This window comes from Azolla caroliniana, unplaced genomic scaffold (genome assembly GCF_043228905.1).
Source record: "Azolla caroliniana isolate FFs.n. ecotype wild unplaced genomic scaffold, voAzoCaro1.0.p SCAF_17, whole genome shotgun sequence".
NCBI classification, from domain to species: domain Eukaryota; kingdom Viridiplantae; phylum Streptophyta; class Polypodiopsida; order Salviniales; family Salviniaceae; genus Azolla; species Azolla caroliniana.
Window position 1 is genome coordinate 9,075,692 of NW_028230452.1, and position 11,309 is coordinate 9,087,000.

Sequence of the window (11,309 nt, forward strand, 5' to 3'; positions counted from 1 at the left end):
ATCGTAAACCCCACTTTGCATGATAGCATGCATTGCCAAGTAAACATGATTGCCGAGGAATATCCGAATGAAAGAGCATTGCACTAGCCTCACAACTTACGATTGTTCATATATGTATATGTATATGTATATGTATGTATGTATGTATATGGTATTATTGGTCTACATATATGTATATGTATATGGTATTATTGGTATATATGTATTATGTATATGTATGTACTGTGTACATATGTATATGGTATATGTAGTTTTGGAGGAGAGAGGAGGGGTAATTTATTTGCCGGATTATTACTCGGAAACAAAACCAGACAACATAATTTGTTTGGTAAAAAAAAAAAAACAAAAAAAGCAAAACGAAAAGATTAGAAAAAGCGAAAAACAAATACAATATATATATATATATAAATGTACATGTTTAGAAATATCTAAAGGGATCAGAAAAGCAGAGAGAGATGGTGATGGTGATGGTGATGGCGATGGCGAACATGATGATGACGATGATGCAGAGAAAACAGGGCTATGGATATATACATCTATGATTTTCCTTATATATATATAACTTTTAAATATATATGTATATTTCTAGTTTCTTTATGATAGAGCTCTCCGGCTATGGCGATTCCCATTCAATACACCTTTTTTGTTTTCTTTTCTTTGATAGAAGACCGCCCAGAAAATTAATATCAGAAGTTAATTAGGGTTTGCCTCCCCTCTCTGTCTCTCTCTTTCTTCCTCCCTCAGTTTTTCTTTTCTTTCCTTTCTGATATGGGTCCGGAACAGATACACAGCGAATATAACTTAAACGCCATGGTATTTCTTTCCTATGTTTAGATTGTCACTGTTCGAAGAGAAACAGAAAGAAAATACAGGCGGTAAACAACAAAAGCAAATTAGGGTTTTGCTGGATTAGGAATTCCCGGGAGGATTGGAGAGATGTTATTGCTTGGTATGCGAAGAGGGAAGTCTTTCAAAGAATCTCTCAAATGTTTGGAAGCAGACATACAGCACGCCAACACTCTGTGAGTTACTTTCTTGCATCTTTGCACTTCCAGCTCTACTGTTTTTCTTCTCTTAAAAAAACTCTTAGTATTTCTACCGTTTTCTTCCTGATTTTCTTCTCTAAAACATAGTTTTCCCCTTAATTTTCTTCTTCTTCTCTCACATTCTAGTATCTCTATCGTTCTTTGTCCTTTTCCCTCTCTAAATTTCTAGGATTTCGGTTTCCCCATTTTTTTTTTTGTCTCTTTTTTTCCTTCCAGATTTCTTTTAATATTCGTTCTCAAAATTATTATATATCTATCTATCGATCTTTCCATTGAAATTTTAAACAAATGTTGATTTGTGTTTAATACTATCTCTACATTCTAGCGTTCTGTTTGATTTGTAATGCTAAATTTGAATTAAGGTTTCTTTTTATGCTTGCTTTCGTGAAAGCAATACCTCTGTTTTGTATTTTTGGCAATGGAGTAATTCAACTAGGTTGCACATGTGTTTTAGCTAGTAGTCGTTACTGTGATGGTATGCGTCAGACCCATATTTTTATTTGTAACTATGAAATCTGACCCAACCCCCTGTCATTTACGGTTTGATAAATGCTGTCATATATGCATAGTTGACAGTAAAGAAGGAACAGGGAAAGTCTGACAATGGACGAACCACAATTCCTTGGCCTAAAACTAGCAATGAGAAAAAGGAAGATTATTCGTCAGATGTGCATACAAGAACATGTCCATGAGTTAGCTACTTTAAGATTTAATTATTCACAATTGGTACAATCTAATTTAAATCCACATAGAACAAGCTAATGTTAGCCTTGGAATGTTGAGGGTATAGATCAGAGTAATTCAAGCAAAGGTTATTTTCTACAAAACAGGAGAGACAGCCACCCCACATTGTGTTGGACAGAACATGTTAAAGTTTATAGATGGAAGAATATTTCAAGAAAAGAGGGATAAATATAAAACTTGTTAAAACTATAGATACAAGAATATTGCTAGAAAAGATGGACAGTTCTACAAACAGAGGGATGCTCACAGAGAAACTGCTATTCTGCGTTTCGTTGGACAGAAACATGTTAAAGTATTAGCTGTAAGAACATAGCTGTGTTTCAATGGATATTTCTAGAACGTGCTGAGGTGACAGATACAAGAACATTGCTAGAAAATATTGATATTTCTAGAAAAAGAAGGGTGCCTATTCTTCATTTCATTGTTAGAAATATGCATATGAAATGCTTGTTTTGTGCAAACTTTTGATTCAAGCTACAAATATGTAAAATGATTGGCAATTCAAAGGACGACAAACAGTGAGACTGTTTGTGAGATGAGGAAGATCTGAAAGAAGCAGAGGTTTTTGGCGGAAATTAGGTGTGTAGGAAGGGCAAGGGAATAATTGTGAGGCCATATGCCGAGTTTTTAATGGTCTCTATACATTTGCAAGTTGTTCATGGTATTCTGCTTTGCTTGTTTTTGTCACAATCTGCGGTTCTTCAGCATAACATGAATGTAGTCCAATTTATTTCATGTACAGAGCCTTGGAGTTCCCAAGGGATTATGATGGAGCATGCTTGCAAATGAGGCTTTCATACAGTCCAGCAGCCCATTTTTTCTTGTTTTTGGTTCGCTGGGCTAACTGTAGTTTAGCTGGTGCACTCGGTCTCCTTCGCATCCTCATTTATAAGGTTACCATTGCTTTCTGAAATACCATAAAAATCGGTTTGGCTACACTGTAATGATATTGGAATCTTTACACACATTTTAGGTTTATAAAGATGGAACAACTACAATGTCAACATATGAAAGGAAATCTACCATTCGAGAATTTTATGGTATTTTACTTCATATATTTTTCTATTGATTATGGTATTGTTCGTTATAATTCTACAATCAGATATTGTACTCTGCAGCCTATATTTTACCTTCATTGCAACAATTGCAAGGAGGTATAACTGAGGTGGAAGACTTGAAACAGAAAGTTATCTGCATAGACAGGTGTAAGAAAAGGTCTGAGGATGTGAAGCCAGATTTAGATCTGGAATGGGAGCAGGAATGTGGCATTTGTATGGAAAACAATACCAAAGTCGTCTTGCCTGACTGCAATCATGCAATGTGCCTCAAATGCTTCCGGGATTGGTGAGTGAAAGAAGATTAAAATTTAACGGGTTTTTAGATTGTTATCCATAACATCCATGCATCCTTTGTATATGATATATGTATGTATGGATATGTACACATGGGTGCATATGTATGTATACTTTGATGTATATATGTAAGTATATGTATGCACGGACACACATGCACAACACATACAGAGACATACACATGCAGATTATAGACATATATATGCATGTATGTATCTAATATGCATGATGTATGTATGCGCACATAGACATCCATCTATCCATCCTTCTATCTACAAACATAGTTAAAGCCGGTTTATATGATTGTGTCAAGTAATCTACATGGCTATGATCAAGAAAACGATTCAAATGTAGTAATGAGCTAATCTCCAAAATGTCCTCTTCTACTGTTCAATTTTTGTGTCTTCAGATAATTTAAAATGGTCAAATTTTTGAATGGTACAGGCACTCTCGATCTCAATCATGCCCCTTCTGTCGGGATAGCTTGAAGCGAGTGAGTTCGAGGGATCTTTGGGTATACACAGAGTTGTGTGAGGTCCAGGACACTGCCACTCTTACAAAAGAGAATCTTAAGAGGCTTTTCACATACATCGATAAGTTGCCGCTCTTGGTATCTGAAAGTGTTTTTGCAGTATATGATTCACACTTGAAGTAGTAGTGGTGGCCCTGCTTGTAGATAAAAAATTGTATTAAAAAACATTCAGTCAGCCATATGATTAAAATGTACATATTAATATGTGACTGGCTGATATATGATCATGTTTGAGGTTTCAGAGGTTTCGGCATTCATTCTTAAGACAGGCAGACATGAGAAATCAAGGGAGTATTTACATCTGAATGGGACTTGATAAGTCTTACCTCTTTTGTAGTTTGGAGAAAACTCGAATTTCATACTGGGTGTGCACGAGCTCATAAATATGAGAAGGCCACTAAGTATTGATATAGGAGTTTGTAGATCCACAACATGTTTGTATTTTTGGGTTTGGTGTGATCTTGATGATATGGTTCAAATAAGAACTGATATATCAAAAAACTGAAATTGTATTGCATGTCTAAAAGTAGTGTTACATATTTGTAGTGTTAGTGTCTCATCGTTCTTCCAAATTGTTACAGTTATCCCTAAATAAAACAAATTGCACTCAATGAAATGTTGTGTGCGTAATTTGTACAGATACTGACAAGTTCTTTAAGAGGCCCATCTAGCAATGGATCAACAGAAAAATAGTGATTCATAATCTGCATTGTTTTTTTCCAATGCCGACTGTTGGATCTTAATTTCATTATTATTAAAGAGAATTGTGAAGCATTGCTAGATTTGTTGGAGGGGTGACTTGATGCGTGATTAGGAAGAAATATTAGATGAAGTGTATGTTCTTGCACAAATTGTTTGCATTGAACACGGTTTCTGATGATTTGTTTTACCAGATGTGTTATATAGGATGATAGGCTTCCCTGTTATTTCGATTGTACTCATGAAGGATAAAAATCAGGATTGATGATAATGAATCTGTTCTGTACAGTGTCAATGAAATCCTTCATGAGTTATGGTATTATTTAATGCATTATTTCTAAATAATGCTCTCGACAATTGTTAGTACTATTTTCAATGTTGTCAAATAGTGTGCGACTATATAGAGCTAATAACAATGTAGTCATGTGCTCTACTATATGATATGTCAAAAACTATTGCATGGCTCTATTTGCTTTCCTCAACAACGTTGTTATTTTTTATTTGTGTTTGAATCCATATCCTTGTAACAACCTTTGATGATGCATGAATATATAAGGATTCTATGCTTGACATGCTCATTGATTATTGCTCTATGTTTTAGATGGCTGATTCTGTCCAATGTCAAATCAAACATTTCTATGCCTAACTTTGTCATCGATAAACTGTAGTAGTTTGTGTACATAAATCCCATGTTTAGGACTACAACAAAGACAACCTATTTTGTAAGGAGGTAACACAAAAATATTTGAGCTACATAACTAGGTTCGATAAAAACACATTTACCATATGTTTTAAATGGGAATGTTTTAAATCCAAGAATAAATTAGCAAAAAACATACTCTTGCCATTAGGAGGGATTAAACCATCAATAAATGCATAAAAAAATACATCATGCTAAGCATCGATTTTACATGAACAATATTAGTGAGAGGCAGCAAAATGCAACTATAGCATACATGAATGATAATCAGAGACCCCGTAGTTCGTAGTACATGAAATCATGTAGTCCATAATAGTTCATTGGGACTAAGGAACTTTGACAAAACAAATATCCGTATTTAAAATGGAAGTTAGGAATCTTATCTTCTAGATAGTGGAACTTCTCTTTTTGAACATTTTGTGACAAACCAGGGGATTATTTTAAAGGCCCTCTCATTTGAAATGTGGGGAAAACACAGTTGTTTATTTTCCTTTATGTATGGGGTTGTTAATTTTATGATAGCGACAATATAGACAAACCTGTTTGTCTCTATATAAACTTAAATAACCAGATTCAAATTAAGAACAGATGGAAATCCTTTCAATCTTACCTTGAATGAATATGTACTCAAGGATGTCTAGATTTCCTTTATAGGAACCAAATTTGGAGAACCATCTCAAATGCCCATTTATTGGACACAAGCATTGAGCCAAATCAGCACATAAACCCTGATGCGGTGCCATTGTTTCCTTGGAAAAAACTTTAAAATTGATCAACACGTGATTGAGTTGATTTCTCACATTTCTTAGATTTTTCTTACATAATTCAGTTTTAATTGTTCTATTTGATAATATCCTTTCTTGACATTAGATGTTGTCATCCTTGTTGGATTATGCTTGAAAATTTAGAATCCCTATGTAATCTTATTGTTAAAGGTTGTATAACACAAATCCAAGAGATTTAGGTTCAAGTTTCTTACCATTTTCATAGTTCTCAAGTTCCACACAAGTTAGTTACAAATTGTCATTTAAGTAACCAAAGTTTCACATTGGGATTATGTGTCATTATTGTGACTTTTTGTAAACCATGCGACAAGTTATATAATCAATATCTTGAACCTAAGTTTCACATTGGGGGATCACTATTGTGACGTAATGCAAATATCCCTTGACCATATGACAAGTTAGATTTCTTGGATAACATGATGTCTACACACATAAATGAGATGCCACTTCATTTAGACCTTCCGTCACATTCACATATGTAAAGAATTGGATATGATTTTGTGCATGGAAAGACGTGTGTGTGCGTGGAGAGAGAGAGAGAGAGAGAGAGAGAGAGAGAGAGAGAGAGAGAGAGAGAGAGAGAGAGAGAGAGAGAGAGAGCAATGTATATAGAAAACAAGAAATCTATATTAACAAGACGCAAGAGTGAACCAACAGTTACAAAGAGGAGGAGAAGGTGCTTATGTAGTCACCTTCTCTCTATGTTCTCTCACTACAACCACCACTTAGAAAAGAGGTGGAGACTTAACGACCTACTAAATATATGTCATAGGACTTAACTTCTATGATACTTAGTTTATGATACAAGGAGGTGGGATGTTCGCACACTTGGGTATTCCAAAGGTGTGTTCCCACACTAAGGAAGTTGAGTTTGATTCTCAACACGCCCCTTCAAACGCAACTTTTGGTTGCCGAATAGTTGGTTCGGATTGGTCTTTGGGTCGGCTCCAACGTTGTTCAGTTTGGTTGGATCGGGTCTTACTCTATACTCCCCCTCAAGCTCGGGTGGTTGGTGGTCGAGAGATCTAGGTTTGTCGTGAACTGCCGTAGCTTGTCGACTCCGAGAGCCTTCGTGAAAATGTCGGTCGCTTGGAGGTTCGCACTGATGTGTTGAAGGTCGACATCTCCGGCTAAGACACGTTCTCGGGTGAAGTGATAGTGCACCTCAATGTGCTTAGTCCGAGCATGAAAGACTGGGTTCTGAACCAGATGAATGCTACTCATGTTGTCATAGTAAAGGAGAATTGGATCTGTGATGGGAACAACCAGATCCTTCAAGATTCGTTTCAACCAAACGACTTCACATGTAGCCACTACCACGCCCTTGTATTTGGCCTCTGTGCTCGACAATGCGACTGTCGACTGCTTCTTACTGTTCCACGATATGGCTCCACTACCAAGGGAAAAGACAAATCTTGATGTTGATCGTCTGTCGGCTTTGTAGCCGGCCCACTCGACATCGGTGTACCCTTCGAGTTGATTCGGTGTGGCCGCGTCGTATTGGATGTCGCAATCCAACGTACCGCTTACATAGCGTAACACTCGCTTAATACAGTCATTGTCTGCATAAACTGGCTAAGGAGGCCAACTGGATAACTGAGGTCGGGTCGGGTAATGGTGAGGTAGATCAGGCTTCTGATGAGCTGTCGATAGTCAGTTGGCTCACACTCCTTTGTACTGGAGTTGACATCCAATTTTAGATTTCGATCGAGGGGGGTAGCAATGAGCTTACACTCTATCATCCCAAACTTGAAGAGCAGATTGAGGATATGGTGTAGTTGGAAGATCATGATGCCCGCAGGAGTTCGAATTACTTCTATACCTATCTGAAAGTAATGTAGCTCCTTCAAGTCTTTCATTTCGAATCGGCCGGAGAGTAATTTCTTAATGTGCTGTCCTCTAATGTCCAAGTCATCCACATAAATTATGATGAATAGCTGTCCTCTGGAGTCATTCCGGATGAATAGAGAATTGCCGGACTTGGACATTTTGAAGCTGATTTGGTGAAGATAGTGGGTTATCTTCGAATGCCATGCTCTAGGTGCTTGCTAGAGACCGTAGAGAGGCTTTTAGAGTCGGTAGAGAGTAGTCGGATGTGTACTCGACTTGAATCCAGGTGGTTGTACCATGTACACCTTCTCATCTAATTCGCCTTGGAGAAAGGCGTTCTTGCCGTCCATCTAATGGAGGTGCCACCCTTTTGCTGCTGCAAGCGATCATGGTTCGGATGGTAGTCATCCTTTCCACTGGGGCAAAGGTCTCTTCATAATCGACCCCGTGTGTCTATGCATACCCTTTTACCACAAGCCGGGCCTTATACCAATTGACGGTGCCGTCGGCGTTGTGCTTCACCCTCAAGAAATGTTTCCGGCTCTCGAATTGTCGCCACATTCATCATGAATGCATAATGATATGCCATGTAGTCATTGTAGCTGAATTGGATGGCCTTGTTCTTCTCTCGGGTGGATCGACGGAGTTGTTCGCTTGTGTTGAGAGATCAAGCTCAACTTAGTTTAGTTATTTAATCAACCATGTAACTTCGTAGTTACCTAGATAGAATCTAGTTATGAGTGTTGACTATAATGCCTTAAATAGGACCTTGTACTTAAGTGGGATATTCTAGATCCTCCACTCCTAAGTACATTTAATATAGGACTTACACCTTAGTACCTATATTCTACTCACAAATGTGCACCTTTGCACATGAGATGTATATATACCTCATTGTGGGTATTTTTGTATTGGATGATAATGATGATAATGCTAATTTAATATAGAGTTAATCATCCCCCATCTTGTGTTGTTCATAAGTGTTAACTTCCTCTCTCTCTCTTCCTCTCACACACATACACATACATATCACTTAATCTTCCGCTTATCAACTAATCACATAATTAGGTACTAATTAACCCATAGTTAATCACCTAATTCTTAACATGGTATCAGAGCGTGTGGTTTAGCACATCTACTAAGCCCATCCACCTCTTCGTGATTGTGTGTTTGAAATGCCGACGACAAATTCTAGTTATTCGCTCCACTAAGCCCATCCGCCTCTTCGCTACCATAGTGCCACTACGTAGCACGAGTACGTGATCGAAGGAAGAAAAGAAAAACGTAAGACACTATAATCAACATGAACACACAAATGGGTAGCTCGCTCCCTAGTGAAAAGCTAGACCGGAGCAATTATTCATGTTGGGAGTACAAGATGATCCAATACCTCATCGGCCAAGGGTATTGGAGCTACATCAACGACGCACAAGAAAATCGACCTGACTCAAAGAACGCCGACTACACAACATGGGAACAAGCGGCGAGTCGAGTCATGTATTGCTTGGCAACATGTGTCGATGATCACATGCTTAGCCACATTTGAAAAGCCAAGACGCCTAAAGAGGCATGGGGGAACTTGAAGAAGATGTTCACTGCCAACACGATTGCTTGAAAGATTCAACTCCGACAAGAGTTGAACAACATTTGACAATAAGATATGTCTATGTCGGACTACACTGCCAAAATCAAGAGCATTTGCGACTCGCTTGGCTCCATCAACATAAATGTCGATGAAGACGAGATGGTTCAAGCATGCTTGGGCGGCCTCACACAACAATTTGATCCATTATGGATGGCAATCTTGGTGAGGGAAAACCCTCCTTCGTTCTTCGACCTCCAATCAATGCTATTGGTCGAAGAGAACCACGTCTGAACCAATACGAAGACGTCGGAAGGCCAAATGTTCTTCTCAAGTTCAGACAGTGGCCGAGGATGAGGTCATGACGGTAGAAGAGGTCAGTTCGGCCCATCATACGAAGGGAACTCAAACCTTCACGGAAGCCATTGAGGAACCTTCAGAAGAAGGGGGAGCTTCCATGCCGAACAAGGTCGGAAAATGAGGCCCACAACTTGCAACTATTGTGGAAAAATCAGCCACCGCGAAGAGGAGTGCCGAAAAAGAAGAAGCGAGTCAGCTTTGACAAGTCAACAACTCACGAAATTACGCCACCAACTCCGAATATAACGACTACGACGGACTATTCGTAATGAGGCATTGAACGAACTCTATGTCGGCCTCGGACGTCGCAAGCACCTCCAATTCGGAAGACGTGTGGTTTGTTGATTCCGGAGCTTCACATCACATGGAATCCCACAAAGAGTGGTTGAATGACTTGCGTACACCGGACCGACCCGGCTTCATAGAGACGGAAGACGACACCACACATCCCATTCGGCACATCGGCAATGTTCCATTCGGCAACGATGGAAAGAACAATTGCACCAAGAATGTCTTGCACGTGCCTACGATAACAAAGAATTTGGTCTCAGTAGGCCAAATCGTGGAGCAAGGAATGGAAGTCCGCTTCAACAACGAAGGTTGTTTCATTGAGAAAGATGGCCGACTCATAGCTAGGGGACGGAGAGACGGTCAAATGTTCATCCTCGATTCGAATGAGGTGAAATCAGCCATGTATGCCAAAGGTCTCAAAACTGAGACAAGCATCGAGTTGTGGCACAAAAGAATCAGCCACGTAAACCTCCAACAGCTTCGAGCAATGCAATCAAAGCGAGTCGTCATCGGACTTTGGCATTCGAGTCGAAACGAGTCGACCGAGTATGGGAAGCATGCCAACTCGGCAAACAACATCGACTCCCATTCCTGAAGGAGAGCTACGCAAGCAAAGGCCTCCTCGACATCATACACTCGGATATATGGGGACTGACTCAAATGCCAACGATCGGCGGATGCCGATTCTACGCCACCTTCATCGACGACTACTCGCGCTACGCGTGGATCTTCCCGATGAAGAAGAAGAGCAAAGTGTTCTCCCACTTCAAAAAGCTCAAGGGCTAAGTCATAAACGAAACCGGTCGGCACATTCAATGCCTACGATCGGATGGAGGCAAGGAGTACTTCTCCGATGAAAGTCGGCCTACCTCCAAAGTGAAGGCATTCAGAGAAAATTCTCATGTCGACACACACCCCAACGAAATGGAGTCGCCGAAAGGAAGAATCAGCAAATACTCGAGGTAGTACGGGCCATGTTACATGAGAAGCACATGCCGAACTTTTATTGGGCCAACGCGGCATTCACGACCGTCTATCTCATGAACCAGTGCACCACTAATGGAGTGCATGAGCTAACTCCATATGAGCTCCTCATCAGAAGGAAGCCGATCTAGTCGCACCTCAAGGTGTTCGGAAGCATTGTGAATGCGCGCACCCCGAACAAAAACCAACAGAAGCTCAACGCGAAGTCGGAGAAATGTATCCTCATAGGATACTCGTCCGAGAAGAAGGCATACAAGTGCTACAACCCTTCTACCCGAGCAGTTCGGATAAGTCGAGACGTAGTCTTCGATGAGTCCGCATCCTGGTACGCACTAGAGACAACTTCGCCTCTGACACAGATTCTGCTTGACTCAGAATCCGCTGAACAAGAGGTAGAAGATGGA

The 11,309-nt window shown here is 39.6% G+C and overlaps 1 protein-coding gene across 1 annotated transcript; it reads left to right on the forward strand.

Annotated features, from left to right (window-relative positions):
- The first annotated feature begins 460 nt into the window (after positions 1 to 460).
- On the forward strand, positions 461 to 4,225 carry LOC147853090 (E3 ubiquitin-protein ligase AIRP2-like). Its single transcript, XM_087333198.1, has 6 exons — positions 461 to 702; positions 835 to 1,022; positions 2,533 to 2,683; positions 2,764 to 2,830; positions 2,909 to 3,134; positions 3,587 to 4,225. Exons 2-6 carry the CDS (start codon positions 937 to 939, stop codon positions 3,795 to 3,797), a joined length of 741 nt encoding a protein of 246 aa, XP_087189324.1. The 5' UTR covers positions 461 to 702; positions 835 to 936; the 3' UTR covers positions 3,798 to 4,225.
- Positions 4,226 to 11,309: the final 7,084 nt, after the last annotated feature.

Bases quoted from the DNA above. Each gene is read 5' to 3' on its own strand.
- LOC147853090 (XM_087333198.1), top strand. From the start codon at position 937: ATGTTATTGCTTGGTATGCGAAGAGGGAAGTCTTTCAAAGAATCTCTC. The intron at 2,684-2,763 runs GTTACCATTGCT...CACACATTTTAG, and splicing joins TTCGCATCCTCATTTATAAG to GTTTATAAAGATGGAACAAC. The intron at 2,831-2,908 runs GTATTTTACTTC...TGTACTCTGCAG, and splicing joins TACCATTCGAGAATTTTATG to CCTATATTTTACCTTCATTG.